This window comes from Rhipicephalus microplus, chromosome 3 (assembly GCF_043290135.1).
Source record: "Rhipicephalus microplus isolate Deutch F79 chromosome 3, USDA_Rmic, whole genome shotgun sequence".
Classification (NCBI taxonomy): Eukaryota; Metazoa; Arthropoda; class Arachnida; order Ixodida; family Ixodidae; genus Rhipicephalus; species Rhipicephalus microplus.
The window spans coordinates 50182760-50198750 of record NC_134702.1 but is presented as its reverse complement, the minus strand read 5'-3'; the positions used below and the strand labels follow the sequence as shown (position 1 = coordinate 50198750).

The following is a 15991-nucleotide window of genomic DNA, read 5'->3' as shown; positions in this document are numbered from 1 at the left end:
CCTGCCACTTACTGTCAATGCTATTGCCAATGTTACTGGAGGGAATTCAGGGATGAGCGACGCTGATGTAATCGGACGCGACGAATGGATTTAGTCTGTATTCATACTTGCTACTTTATCCACTCTTGTTGCTGTATATATAAATATTCACATCTCCATTGGCCTACGTATTAAAACAGTCCAAAGTACGAAGCGTTGTCCGAGCTCACATAATGAACTTGGTTCTCCCAGTGCTTTGAACCATCACGGTTCCGGTTCCCGTAAACACTGACTCGGCCCCCTATTTTTTTCCTTTTTAAAATAATATCTTTATCGATTTTGCTGTCATTTCAGCCGACATGTTTTACTGACCATCTTCATGGTAGAGAAACGACGATAGCGTCGATTTCACGCACTTCCGTCGTAGTTTGTTGACTTGGCTCGACCCTGTCGAAATCGGTAGCAATGGATCCACACGCATTCTGCCTCCGCAGTGCTCACAGTGCGAGTTGAGCGCTGTTTAGTTTGGCTGGTCGTTTGGTGTTAGCATGGGGCTTACAGACAACCACACAACATGTAAAAAAAAAGGTAGACTTATTTTAACAGCGCATCTTTGTGTGGCTATTTGAGGTGCAGAAATGTGGTGGCCAGTGAGTGCGTAGAAGACACGAGAAGGCAGTAATGTCAGCGTACGCTACCTCAGACGGTGTTATGTGATGTCAGGTGCTTTTTAACGTGCACCGAGGTCGCACAGTACACGGAGCACTATAGCATTTCACATCCGTCTAAATGCGATCACCGCGTCCGGGATCGATCCCGCGAGTCGACTAATCCTCGAACGGAGGATTAGTCGAATCCTAGACTAATCCTCTGAAGCCAATGTTTCGATGGACAAGTGGCTCTGTCTCTTTTCAAGGCAGCCTTGTGATTCGGCTAGTTTGCATTTCGTGATGAATCGCTGATGTCCGAAGAAAACAAAGGAGGTTTCAGTTGTGCGTACCTCCTTCCGTAGTTAGTGCCTCCTTCGCGCATCGTCACTTCACGTTTCAAAACGCATTTCCGCGAACTTTGTGGGGCGCTCATCCGGTGCATATCTACGTTCACAAACGTAATTACCAATATGTGTGTCCGAAATGAATGTAAGCGTAACGATTGCGTGAATGAGTGGCAAATTGCAAATAACCGCTCGAAAGATGTGTTTCCGTGCGTGTGTGTGTGTTCGTGTGCAAGCGTGTGTTTTTGCGTTTCTCTGGTGTGTTTTCAGGATGCATTCTTGCGTCGTCTAGCTGTATTGTTCCTTTTTGTATGCGTTACTGCGTGTGTGTAAGCGAACTAATGGAGCTTTCTTTTCTCTTTCTATGTCCCGGCACGCTGCTGAAAATCATAGCGTTGTACTAGCTCCTTTTTTTTTTCACTCACCTCAACTTACTGTGTTGTACTGATAGAATAAAATAAGTTAATGAATATCAAACATGTTCGCCACAGTGTGACAGCTTTTAAAGCGTTAGCGTTAGAACGGTGCCCCTTGACTACAAGTAGACAGTCGGTTTCCGATGACGGCGCAGTATTTGTGGCTGTTTGACTATTTTGATGACGCCTATTATCGAAACTAAATCGCTGACCGAGCAATCTAAATATTGTCTTAGCAATGACAAATGTCACTTTATGAGGTGGGAGTACATAGACAGGAAACCAAGCGCATATTTTACAAGGAAAGCACGAACGACTGAGTTCTTTGCATAAATATAGGCACCGATCAGCCGTACACACTGATCAAGGTTACCGACTAACGATTGCTCTTTGTTACGACCAAAACCAATAGCCTAACGTCATCTTCGTCATGAACTGCGGCTTCGTTCATGGTTTCACCGTTATCTCTGGTTTACCTATAAATCACTTACTTTTAACGAAATTAGTATAATCATCATAGCGATCGAAGGGCAACATTACTAACCGCATTACTCTTTACTTTTTTGTTTTTGCAGGTGGTCTGTCGACAAGAGTAACAGCGCCAAGTGGTACTGAGACCTTCATAATTACACATTTTATTTTTTTTTAATTAGCGCGATAAAGCACGTTAGAAAAATGCCCAGTGATAATCCTTTCATTCGGACAACTCAGTTCCTCGTCGAAACTTGTGAGCTGGTTGGCTATGACTGCCACTTCTAAAATGCCACCCCACACATTCCTGCACTTTTCCCAGTGGCATAGAATAGCGGTGCTGCCCTATTAACGTGTAAGCATGAAAAGACTCATTGTGAACGATGAGCACCGGTCACGGGTCTTGCTAGAACAGTGTGAAATGCGTGGTATATGTAGATAGTGCGCAAACGTGAATGAGTAATCATAAACAATAACACATAAGGGACTCACGGTATGGATAGTTGTAGATAATTATACGCACTTATTAAATAAATCAATTAATAGTAAAAATTAAGGACTTCAAGTGAAAGCGTAGAGGAGGCTGAGAAAATTAAGAGGCTAGTGTTCCTGAGTAATGATTAGAAGTTTCTACTACTCAATTGTACTAACGATGACCAAACTTTGAGAATCAGTGTCCAGGACTGAAAATGACTGAGCAGCTTTTGATGTGACAAAAGAAGTGTGATTATCAATTAACGACAAACGACTGGGCAAATGTGACACTGAGTGGAAGCGTGGGAATGGCTTAAAACGACTCGACAGCTTTCAGAATGACTGGGAAAAAACGAGGTTGACACAGAATGGTCCAGCAACAGCGATCCATCGGAACATAGCTGAGACTGACTAACGGTTAAATGGCGTGGGGTACATATATGGCGCGCTATCAAAGTTCGGCGCCACGCTGAGGTATGCCGATATTCATTAAAAACAAAAGAACGCTTAACATTTTCACGGTTCCACAGTAGCACTCAAATAAGCTATCCGTCGTTGTTTAAGCGGTTTAAGCTCTATTGTGACATTCGTAGTACGTTTACTAAGGAAAATACGCATACCATTTACATTGTTGGTGCCTTTAAGACCACTGGTTTATAAGCTTGCGAGGCGTGTGGTAGCCGCGCGAGCTTTTCAGGTCTGTCTGATATATGTGCCTTTTTGACACGATCATGCCTTACATTTGTGTCGCGCGATATGTGCACTGCAAGTAAGCCCATTTTATACCTCCAACTGGGTGCAATAAACACGTAGTCAGCAGATTACCAGCAAAAGCGCATACAAAAAAAAAAGGGGGGGGGGGTAATTCCTAAGAAAGAGCACATTATTTCTGCACAAGAAGTTGATTCTGGAACGTCATGAAAGATCAGCGCCAAAAACAGAACTTAAAACACGCAGGAAAAAAAACGCGCTGTTTTTTTCCTGTGTGTTTCAATTTCCCGTTTTCAACGCTGTAGTCTTCTATAGAGGTTGAGATGCGGGATGGCCAATTTTTTGGATGAGGGAAGATCAGTGCAAAACGATGTTCGAAGAGAGTCTAAGGAATATGAAAGAGAGTCGGTAGGCATAGAGGGTGTCACAGTTCTTGGTATAGGAAGAGCGTTGACAGACAACAGTGGAGAAAAAGAACTAGGAGGCTTACTAAGGAATGTACGGCTGTGAGTGATTCGGAAACAAAGAACGCTAAGCGAAAAGTCAGAGGCGGACAGGATTTACTAGATGACCCTAACAGGGGAAAAAAACGGGTCTGAGTAACTATCAAAACTACAAAAACGAAATAAGGAGAGATCTATATTCGAGGGGAAGTGCTTTGATGCTTGAAGCGAGGTCGGGTTGCCTTATAAAGCGTAGTTATAAAGCGAAACTCATTGAAAATGCGCATGCTGGGGGAAAGATAAGGTAGCGACGTAGCATGGTCTGATTGAACGCTTAGATGTACACTCAAGTGCACGTTTGTGCGCGACCCTACGCGAATCGTCCCGTTTCAGGAACAACAATGGAAAGGTAACCCGTCCGTGATAGAAATAAGAGACTGTTAGAGAATCGGTTGCAGAAAAAGAGTGAAAGGACAAAAACAAATTGTAGGAAAATTGAGGATATTCTGCCACAAGAGACACAAAACCAAGATGTGAGTTTCCTTTTTTTTGCTACAAAGAGATCGATTTAATCGAAGTAGATGAGTATTGGGCCAACATAAGAAGAAAAGAGTAAAAATTGATTTTTCGACCATGGGGGAAGGCGTCATCGGCCATTAAAATGGGAACGCTCATAGCATCCATGCATTCATCCATTTATTGTTGGAAAAGGAGGACGATGTTGGGATTAGTGCATTTTCAGCGAGGTGCTCGTGTGTCTTGCCTTTTTAGCGCATTTTCAGCGCATTTCAGCGCTTTTTCGTGTGTCTTGCCTTTTTAGCGCATTTTCAGCGCATTTTCAGCGCATTTTCAGCGCATTTTCAGTGCATTTTTAGCGCTTTCTAGCGCATTTTCAGCGAGGTGTTCGTGTGTCTTGCCCCTTTTACATTTTTCTACGGCGAAGCTTCCTTTGTTCTGCATTTTATGGTGCCGAAACTGGGGAACCAATCACAGCTTTTTAAGATATCTCTGCTGAAGCAAAAAAACAAGAAACTTGCGGGTGTTACTGGAGAAATCATTACTCTATGCATTATTTTCCTTTTCAATTAGGACTCTGAGCAATTCTACCAAATTCTGGTCTTTATAATCGCTATACTTCTGTGATATTTTGTGTCCTGAATGTCATGCAAAGCTTCTCTGTGTGTGTTTGTGTGTGTTTTTCCCTCTGCAACCTTACACAGGTGAGGATTCTGAAGAGCCGTACCCAACGGGTCCTCCGGGTCACTGGACTTCCCCGCGTACCCCGAGACCTAAGCATCCTACAGGTGGGCACTCGGGTACCCCCCCATGGGGGCCGCCCACCACGCCACGTCCTACCCCATGGCCAGGCCCCGACACGGGGACATTCACCTTCACTTCAAAGACTCGACCCGCCAGTAAGCAATCGATGGTTCTTTTTGTATCGCTTGGCCAGTCAATCTATCTAGCGAAGAAACAGCCCAATCAAATGCCAACCCGTGGCGAGTTAAAATTAAAACGAGTTAATATAAAAATAGTTTGAAGAGCTTTTTTTTTCTTTGGATACTCTTAATCCGCCATTGGAATTCATCATTGTGATGAATGTGCCATTATGAATCAGCCATTGGAATTAACCATAATGGTGAATTCTAATGGCCGATTCAAAATAGCCGTCAAACTCTGCGCGAAAGCACTGTGCTCCGTTGAAGGGCAACCGAAAGCAGTCTGCCAAAGGAGCACATGCGCTCCCGACAGAGCAAGTTGGAGGTGTCGCTTCCTGAAATGGCCAGCATTCGTCGCGTTTCGCGCCGTTTTCGCCATCCCGAACACGTGCGGAGACAACGGGAGTGCTCGGGCAGCGCGTTCTTTCGGTCGCGTGTGACGCCACGCTCTGCGCACGCCCGGGACGGCTTGCGAGCTTTGGTCAAATCAGCCGCGTTTCGTGGAGTAGAGAGATCTGCTCCGTAGAGCTGCTCCGGATCTCACAATGAAGCATAGGCACCCGACAGTGGACCAGAGGGCGCGACGAAGCTCTTTGGGCCGTCTCAGCAGTGTTGCTACCGGCCGCCAGGGATACTAAGAGATGGAACGCTCGCTGAACACAGTGGCACGCTGAAGTGTCAGTGCCCTTTTTGGCACGTTTTCTAAGAACGCTTCCTGGACGCTTACATAATCAGCCGCGACCCCCTTGCTCACAACTAAAAAAAATTATATGCACGTGCAAGTTCTGTTTTGCTGCGTCTACTCGCTAGGCTACGCAGTGGAAGACTCGGTTTTGCTGCGCCTACTCGCCAGGCTGTGTGTTCTGGCGCTACCATCAGATCTCTTAAGCTGCATTGCCGGGTGCCTATACAGAGAGCTCTTTCACTCTGCCACGGGAACAGACTTGCTCCGCATGGAGCAGAAAAAGTGCCACCGGGAGTTCTCCGAATCAGCCAGTAGATGACAACAGTAGAGGGTATGTTTAAGGAACGCAGCATGTTTGATCATAATCGACGCGAAGCCTGCGCCTCGCCTTTTTTCGTTGTGATCAATTGATTGATTGATACGTGGGGTTTAACGTCCTAAAAACCACCATACGATTACGAGAGACGCCGTAGTGGAGGGCACCGGAAATTTCGACCACCTGGGTTTCTTTAACGTGCACCCAAATCTGAGCACACGGGCCTGTAACATTTTCGGCTCCATCGAAAATGCATCCACCGCAGCGGGGATTCGATCCCGCGACATGCGGGTCAGCAGCCGAATATCTTAGCCACTAGACCGCCACGGCGGGGCTTCCTTGTGATCAAGGGCGGTTTTATTTTAACACAGCCAGCTGCTGTGCTGTTTGTTTTCATTGCTCTTTCCTTCTCTCAACAGGTTTTCAATTTCGCCTTCTCTGCTGTTTTTTCTCGCTTTTGGCAGATGTTCCTCCGGGCGACTACTACGTGTGCACAACCGACTACTGCGAGGCAGAAGGTAATGCACGTCCCCCAGCTCGTTTTACGTTTTCCTAACTGTTTTTTCTGTCGTATTGACTCCATTGTAACGCGGCCCACGATTTTAAAGCGAGGGGTGTCTTTTCATCACGTCCAGGAAGAAGAATGTCATTCCGGTATTCGACGGTAACATAGAGAAACATACTTACGTAAGGAGCGGACACTCCCGTAGGACCTGCGGCCGAGCTACTGCGCTACTCGGCTCGTCTCGAGGCACGAGACGAGCCGAGCATGCGCAGTGGGGATGTAGACGGCGCCGCTAGAGATACTTTATATGCTACTTTTAGATAGAGTAACATTTATCGTTTATTTTATAATAAACACTTCACTATGCATATTGAAGGGTCCCTGCAACACTGTTCCAAGTAGCCATAGAATGGACTCACTAAAAGAGCGTATTGCCTCACAAATTCACCATTGTAAAAAAATGTTGAAATCCATCCAGTACGAGTGGAGTTACACAGATTAGTCGTACGTTACAATTACGTCATATCTTCTGTCATCCTAACGAAAACGCTAGAAGCTAATAGGGAGGGATGCACTGGAAAAGAAAATACGTCACGCACACCTCGTGACCTTGAACACTTTCTTTCTTTTCCGAATATGCGCGGCATCGCGCGCTTGCGTGAACAAATCGTGGCTTTTTGCGGCAGTTTCAGTAACAAAATCAGCCAATGGCTGATACTTGGCCTGGGACGCAGTGATTTTGGGCATGTAGCGTCATTATACGAAAGAAAATAAATGAATTTTTTGCCAATTTTCAGAATATTTCTAAATTTCAGGCCACGTGCTGCGCTATAATATTTGGCTCGCGTAGTCTTGGGAGCCTCGACAACCAATATGCAGCGTTTTCCGAACATGCTCAACAAAAAGCGGTGCAGGGCCCCTTTAAAGAACCCTTCCTTGCTTACGATGCCACAACGCAGGCACCTTCGTGTCGAGCGTACTGAGTGAGACGACGAAGCCGTGCGATGACTTCTACGACCACGTGTGCAACAAGTTCCAGGCGGAGCACACGGTGAACCTGCAGAACGCCGATATCATCAGCACCGACACGCTGCTCTTCAAGGCCATGGAGGATAGCATGAAGTCCGTCATCACCGGTACGTACCCGGCCAAGCGAAACGGGGCAAAGCGACTAGGTCACGTGAACCGGCTCTAGTAGCCAGTAGATACGATACAAAAGTGAGAATATAAGAAAAGCCAGTGGCTGAAAGGACGTTCCGCTTCCACCACCTGGAGATAGCACTAATAATCACATCTAGGGTTTTACGTCCCAAAACCAAGATATGGTTATGAGAGACGCCCTTAAGGAGGGCTCCAAAAATTTCGACTATCTGGTGTTATTTATCGCCCACTGACATCGCACGCTACACCGATCTCCACCATTTCACTTCCATCTAAATGTGACAGCCACGGTCAAGATCGAACGAGTCGTCACTTTAACCTAGCCGGAAGACTGGTGCTGATTGATTAATTGATTGATTTGATTGACATAAGGGGTTTAACATCCCAAAACCACTATATGATTATGAGAGACGCCGTAGTGAAGGCGTTCGGAAATTTAGGCCACCTGGGGTTCTTTAACGTGCACCCAAATCTGAGTACACAGGCCTACTACATTTCCGCCTCCATTGGAAATGCAGCCGCCGCAGTCGGGAATCGAACCCGCGACCTGCGGGTCAGCAGCCGAGTACCTTAGCCATTAGACCACAGCGGCGGGACGGAAGACTGTTGCATGCGCAGTGTATATTGCAAGATGTGACAGAGCTTGGCACATTCGATTTTTATCGAAGATGTGTATTCTACCTCCATCAACATCGAGTTGACTGGAAGAGGGGGGGGGGAGGCAGCCTCATACATTGACAAAATAGGGAGTGGGGGCGCTGTGACTAGGGAGTGGGAGGGGGCGCAATGCCATATATTGATATTCTAGGGAAAGGGGGCGCTGCGCCGCAACCTCGCCTCTGTACTTCAATGGGAACCTTGCACGTATACATGGTCGAGTGCGCATGCCCTTTAGGGCAGACGGCTCGCCACTAGAAGGTGCAGACGGCAATTTCGCCTCGTGCTAGCTCGGTGCGCATTGTTTCGTGGCCGTATCTTAATCGACTGCATGCATACAACTCAACATATCTTTCTTTCCTTCCATGTCAACCGTTTCCCTCAACGACGCTCAGGTCGCCAGTCAGGCACGGATAAGCTGTACAACCTCTACAACGGTTGCCGGGATGCATGTGAGTGGACACGTTTCTCTTTCTTTAAAAAACGGTGACTATGCGGGCGCAACACAAGTTACGCAAATCTGGCCATCAGTAATCTGATACGAGCTGCGCGTGCACTCGGCACTGTGACACCCGTCGCCAACGCAAGCTACATTGTCGTTTAGCTTTGAGGCTGGCAGGTGATTGACAACTATGACATAAGCGAGCTGTAACAAGTCTACGAGGTGGCAGTTCTTCGTCACTGTCCTTTCACCTCCCGGCGTTCGTATTAATATTTTTGTTCTCAATTCGGCAGCATTACGAGCCACTTCGCTGGTAACACCACTTTTTCTCCCGCCGAGGATAAAGTGTATAACTCTTTATATGAGCCTTTCAACGTTTCGTAATGACTCTAACGTCGGCTTTGAGAAACCACATACGTATACATAGTCCCCCAAAGTGTAAGCTCAACGAAGGAGACATGGCACAGTGGTCGTTTCTGTTTCTTCGCATTGCCCTTCGTTCAAATTTTAAAGCGATAACAGTGAAGAGCTTGATTCGCAAAAATCCCAGTATCGGCGTCACTGCAGGGTCTTGACGGGGAAAAATCGGCATTTTCAGTGAGCGAAAAATCACGATGTATGTAAATTGTGAAACGCCAAGCCTGCGCGGAATGCGCAGCACAGTCACAGCGAAAGCTGAGAGAGCGGCCTTTCAGAGCCTTTTCTAAACACTGTTTGGGTGACTGCTAAAAGCACACTTGCTGGGTACCCACTACGCCATAAATAATCGTAATTTTGTGTAGTAGGCCGGCATTCAGTCTGCTATACCCTTCGTCATTCCTCGGAGAAGCGTGGTATCCGCAACACGCTTGCAAGGAATTTCCTTCAATTTTTTTTTATGCAGTGACCGATGACGACGACGACGAATTATGCCTGAAGTAGGTATGCGCCACAATCAATAGCTGGTCGAGAACATGCTTTTGTAATGGGTTGGAGCATTGGACGACCAACTCGCTACGAAAATCGCATTGTGTGACGCCTGGTTATACCTTTTTCTGTTCTAAAACACTTTATTAGTCATACTAACGCGATTTCTTTCCCGACGTCAAGCCTGCGTAAGGAGAGTTCACAACGGGGTTTCAAGCACCAGCATGGCTATGCGGTAGAATACTTAGCTGGCGCGTAGGGGACCTGGGTATGAACCCCGCTGTGTCTTTGGTGTTTTTATTTATATGTTTTTTTTCTTCTTATTGCGTGCGATAGTGGTTACGGACACTGAAGGCGGCGGCTGCGGCAGATAACTATGGCGCTGCACGTGACCTTTGTTGTGATCTCATAACAGCTCTCGCCGTAAAAAGTTATGGAACTGTGATATAACCGAACCTATAGGTGCCTTGTACATTACAAACAGATGTTTTATGACAGAGCCACGCCAGAGCTTCAGATCGTTTCGAAAAGAAATAAAGAAACGGCATTGTATAGTGTGAGGAGTTGCATTAGAACGTGTAAGAGAGCGTTCCAGAAGCGTAGAACCGTGCCGCCATGTGAACTGGTCAATGAATGGGTTATTGGAAGCCCACCCAATACAAAGCGCTTAAGCATAGTCGTTCATCGTGAGCAACCTTAACAACAAAGCCTGCAGCTGTGTAGATACGTGTATTATCTTTACTGAATTATGAAACATAGCGGGCACTTCGCCACGTATTAATTGCACCGGTGTTCTTTTCCTACAGGCCAGGTTAAGGTGCCCAACGAGTATCAAATCCTTAATTGGCTAGCGAATGAGAAGGCTATGCGAATGTGGCCGAATCACGCTATTGCGTTCGACAGTTTTAGGGCCGTGGGGCCTCAAATAAATAACATCGAGGACACTGAGCCTCTTAATACCCCTGTCTCACGTGGCAACTTAAGTGCACTTTGAGCGAGTGTATACTTACGCTCACGAAGTGTCATATCGGCGACTCGCTGCTACACGAGAAAGCGAATGTATTTTGGAAATGATGGCAGTGGCGATTGACGGACTTATAGCGCGACGCACAATAGTTATTTTCGCGCCTGTGTTTCATAGTTAGATCACGTTGTCCTCGTAGAAGTAGCACCTGTCTTAAATGACTAAAGAACAACTCACCTACACATGATCAAGTGTACTTGGAAGTAAACAACGCGACGGACGCAGTCATTGCTGTGCTTGTGCTGCCGCGTACCCCCCGCGGACGTGGCCGAAAACAGCCGGACTGTGAGAGTAGCGAGGTTATTGTTGTATTTTATGACTTGTTTTGTACATAACAGTATCCATCATAAGAAAAACAATGGTTTAAATATGGTATGAGCGCCGCTTTAGGCAGCAGCGCCTTTCTGTACAAGCGACTGGTACCGAGGCGACACACTTCATCGCAGCCGTCGCAGTGAAGTGAGGTTGGGGAATGCACTTGCCGGCAAGTGTACTTTGCAGCGAGTGACACTAAACTTGCTCGTGTGACAGCGCGCAAATGACACTCGCGGTTAAGTGTACTCGCGCAAAGTGCACTTAAGTTGCCACGTGTGACAGGAGTATGAAAGACCCAAACAGTGTTTTGGTCTTGCGTTCGGGACGCTATTTCTCGGATGATGGGGCAGCCCCGAAAACCGCCCCAAAAGCTTTGCATGAAGCAAACACGACATCCACTGAAGCGATCGCTGTTGGCCATCACTAAACTAACCTAGAGTCTTAGCACACAGACTTTATTCAATAATTTTTGCTTCTGCTTGACCCAAAGCGAACATGCGCAGAAGCATGCCCCAAAACAGAACATGCCCCAAAACATGCAGAACATGCAGAACATGCCCCAAAATTTTGGGGCCCCATTTCGGAAACTCCCTAACATCTTGTGCTAAATCATGACAAGTTTACAATGATTGCGGCAACTAATGTGGCGACGCTCGTTTCCGTCTCCTCATCGGGCGGCAGCGTCCAAGCCCTCGGGGAACACGAACAAGGAGTTCAACAGCATCAAAGACGACGCCGGCCTGAGCGGCTGGCCTTTCGCGGACTCCTCGGACGCCAGCGACTACGACGCCGTGTGGACGGCAGCGGCGAAGATGTGTCGGCTTCTGGGCATCCACGCCTTGGCCAAGCTCACCGTCGAGCCCGATCCCGAGGAGGTCGACAAGTTCGTCGTTGCGGTACGCTGCTGTACACCGCGCGCGTAATCTATGCATGATGTCGCACTGGCGTGCGATGTTTAGAGCGTGGTACACTGTGCACTGCGTGTATGGTGCGGCGAAACTCTGTGTGTGTGGGATAGCTCACCTCCGGCATGTGCATTGGTCAATGCGCGGCGCGTGACTTCCTGTAGCATGGGCAAGCTTGGCTTAAAAAGGACTCTCGCAAAGGTTTAAATCTGCTGGCCAACTACAACATGCTCATATATATCAATGTATCATCATTATTCGGTGCTACTCTTCAAGAAAGAAGAGTCATTTGACCTTTTTTTTTCTGACTTGCCACGTAAATGAGTCGGCAAATTCACTCACGCGCCGACTCATTCAGACTCAATCCAATCCAGTTGTCCGAGTCTGAGTGAATCCGCGTGAGTTATACTTTAATGAGTCTGAATCCGGGGGACTCCGGTTGAGGAAAAGTTTGGTGAGTCCTAGTTATAGTGAGCCCTAAGCGCGAAATATATACCTGGGTTCGTGTGACTGAGCGATCTTTTTTTTTTCTTTTTCCGACCTATGGCCACGTATATTACTCTTTTATTAGATACCCGTGAACACTCTTCGTAGATCATCATGTTCTCTTCGCAGAGTGGTGTGGCGCACAAAAGAGTTAAGGTGCGTCTTTAGAGAGAGCCTTCTGCTTCGCAATATGGAATTGCCACTATCTGCTGGCGTTTCGCTTGCCCCATTTACGACCCCAAAGTGGGCGCAACCTTACCACGACCCGTATGATACAATATTGCCCGCTTTAAGACGCTCCAATCCGCCATACGGCTGCAATACACTTGTTGCGGAACTTGTATTGGCCTGCACTTAGGCCACCTTCGCCAGCTCCGGGCGACAAGCTCCAGGCATGGCCGACCACCGGACCTCGACCGCTGGATCAATGGCCCTTACTATCGCTCACTGTTTCACTTTACACGCGAGACAAATTTGCTTGTGTGTATTCGATACGGCGAATCACTATACCAAGGGCAGGTTTTCTAAATAAATCAAAAGCACAGTAGCCTGGTTATGCCGTTTATCTTCACATAGCATGATATAAGCGCTGCGTTTTGCGATATTGAGTAACAAGGAATAAATGTGCGAACCACATGGTGAAATTGTAGATACGGTAAGCTATGAACGAGAGAAATTTGAGCTAGTTGGAAGGATTCGTTATTAAAGGAGGTTATATATGTGCAAACACTGACACAAGAGAAGAGAGATGGAAAGAGAGAAAACAGCATCGAAGGCGTTATTCGAAGGTCGCAGGTTCGGTTCCTGCCCACGGCAAGTTATCTATTCACCCACCTTTCGTCCTTCACATTTAAAATACAATTCGGTCTAACGACTTCCTCTATACTTTCCTTGTCATTATTGTCTGTTGGATCTCAATGATTTTGTGTGAAACACGGAAAAGCAAGTAATTGCCTTGTTCTTTTTTTTTATGTCCATTATGCAAACCTTACCCTCTATTGTGCTTGTTGATATGTCGTGTAACTCGGCTTACCTTACGCACTTGCTGCATGTAGTTCACAAACGCGTCTAAATGTGTCTAGCTTACGGACGCCAACAGCCACGATCTATACAACCTGTCCAGGCAAGGGAGCCTTTCTCTGCATCTTCAATGCCTCCTTCTTGTGTGGAACTTACTCACCACCATCGCTTGATCTGCTTCCCGGAACACGTAGCGCTCCAAGGCAACGAAAGGACGGACGCTATAGCTCACGCGTTTTGTAACCGAGCGGATAATCCCTCTCTTTCGTTGGCCATACCGAATTCTAACTGGGGATATTCTCGCTCACCGGCGTTTCACACGAAAAAAAAATGTGGAACACCTCAGGGATAATTTAATGGGGAAGAGGCCACCGACATCAGAAATTCATACGGACGCATTTTCTCTGCATCTACTGAAGTTACACGCGATACACCGAACGCTTTACGGCCGTGTGTCCGTGGTGCGGCGGTAGACCGATACCGCATATGGTGGGGGTGCGATTGTAAACCAAGTGAGTTGGCCAATTTTCTCGGCAAAACTCTGACACCTAGTATGGAGCAGTAAAAGGCACAACTTGCCAGCTCAGACCCGGGAGTGCAGCTTGCACTTATGGATCAAGTCCGGCGGGCGGCTAAGGTCAGTAAAGTCCTGGACAAACGGCCCCAACCATAGAAGCTCCAAACTACCCCTTTCCCTTTTCCGCTTCAATAAAGTCTCTCTCTCTCTCATGGACCATCATATTTTATTATCACATTTCTAGACGTGGATATGTGCCTCTCTCCGGCCGATTCCCGGTACGTAATTGTAACCGGCGTAAAATCTCTCCTCTTACACCCTCTCAAAAAAAAATCAAAACAATAAAATGCGAGAATTTGAAGTTGAAAGCACAAAAGTTGCACGTAAGATGTGGGAAAATACCTACATGCATGTTGCATGACCAGTCTCACCTCCCAGTACGCAGGGGGGGGGGGGGAAGGGGCACTTACAGAAGTAAATAACAACAGCGTTATTTACGTCTGTTATTTACAGAAGTAAATAACAGTACAAAAAGAACTGGGGCAGTTGCGATACTAGTTTAATAACTACGGACGCTTTGGACATGGACACAAAAACTAACAGTAGCACTATTTGTTGTATAACACATGTAAAATGGAAACTACAAGCGTTACGTACGTAATTAAATAAAGTAAGACACCAGGTGATAGCAATCATTATGCAAAAAGCGCTTGCAAGTCATTACTCGAAATTACACAGAAGTTCGCTACAGTCAGGTGACATTCTTTTAAATACCTGAGGGAGCGTAGACTGCGCCACCTGAAAGCCATATAGTCAATGCGAGACCCGTGGTAAATGCCCAAATTCTGCGCGCCTCAAGGCGCGTAAAGATGCTTTGTATTGCAAGTTTAGAATTTCGGACAAACCGACACCAATGCGGACATTCGGACAAACCAATGCACCCAGTATTTATGTACCCGGCAGTGGCGGTACGTGTTATTTTTTAGTTCAGTGCTGGCAACATTTCCGAACTGCTCAGCTAACGAACGAAAGCGGTACGATACGTCACGTGACGAAACTATGGTCGCGCATGCGCAGTTGGACGAGCCGGACGTGTTCTTGCGCAAGAGCGACGTGCACCTCAACAAGATGGTCAACTGGTACACGGAGGCCGTGACCACGTCGCTAAGGGTGGGCGCCCAGATCGCCGGCGGGACCGACGCTTCCAACCACGCCAGCAGCGTCGTCACCTTCGCCAAGAACCTCGTCAAGGTTCGCATCCTCTCTCCCTGCTTGTCGTAACAGCGAGCATAGCTGTGCACAGAATCGTTACATCAAGGCTGGGCAGTATCAGCGCAATTAACACCCACCTCGCTCTCTGTTGGTCACGTGTTCGAAAAAAAAACTTCGCAATGAATGCAAAATTGAAAATGAAGCAACTACGTGATTCTAACGGCGTTCACATTTGGTCCCTGGCTTACCGGGGGTAAAGATCGGAAGCAGCCAGGACTCCTCGACCGCCATTATCGTCGAAAACCTGCATGTTGGGACGCGGTCAAATGTGTGTAAAAAAGGGGGGGTGGGAGTTTACACTAGCCATGCAAAGCTTTAAAAACGCAAAGGTGCTGGTCGATCTTAGGAACTTAACGTGGCCTTCCTGGCTGACGCCAGGCCTTCCTTGGGCACAGAGTAGAGTCGAACCACAGTCAGTCAGAGAACGTGCAAACTTGTCCTAACACCAGCGCCGGAAACTAATGTTCAAGCTTGGCTGTGGCAGCCCGGTAGAAGCGCGGAACTTTTGTCGCTCATGCTCGGCTCGCGCCATGCCGGGCGAATTCGGCCCGGCCGCTTCGCGAAGTGTCTCCATCTGTGGGCATGGCTTGGGGGGGCGGCTGTTCCTCGGCGCTTGCGCAGCTAGGCGAGGTTAAACCCAGGTGGTGGGCAGATGGTAATTGGTTATCAGTAAGCAACGGCGCGGAGGGGTTTTTTTAAGTGTGAATACACTTTATAAGCGACCCCAAACCATCCACTGCCGTCGGCGGCGTCCGCAGTCTTCTCTCTATCTTTAAAAGAGAGAGGACTTGGCGGGCCGCAGCGCGACGCTCTACCGAATAAGCCACGGACGCGACACTGATATCGGTGTCAG

At 47.4% G+C, this 15991-nt stretch overlaps 1 protein-coding gene across 1 annotated transcript; it reads left to right on the top strand.

The window, feature by feature from the left end:
- Positions 1-617: 617 nt before the first annotated feature.
- LOC142802794 (neprilysin-1-like) lies at positions 618-15341 on the top strand. Its single transcript, XM_075887838.1, has 8 exons — positions 618-629; positions 1910-1997; positions 4709-4903; positions 6393-6446; positions 7393-7569; positions 8647-8703; positions 11620-11834; positions 14944-15341. Exons 1-8 carry the CDS (start codon positions 618-620, stop codon positions 15145-15147), a joined length of 1002 nt encoding a protein of 333 aa, XP_075743953.1. The 3' UTR covers positions 15148-15341.
- The last annotated feature ends 650 nt before the right edge of the window (positions 15342-15991 follow it).

What these genes read in the sequence shown, in the direction of transcription:
- LOC142802794 (XM_075887838.1), top strand. An exon ending in CATGAAGTCCGTCATCACCG is followed by an intron (nt 7,570 to 8,646) that starts GTACGTACCCGG and finishes AACGACGCTCAG; the next exon opens with GTCGCCAGTCAGGCACGGAT. An exon ending in TCGACAAGTTCGTCGTTGCG is followed by an intron (nt 11,835 to 14,943) that starts GTACGCTGCTGT and finishes GCGCATGCGCAG; the next exon opens with TTGGACGAGCCGGACGTGTT.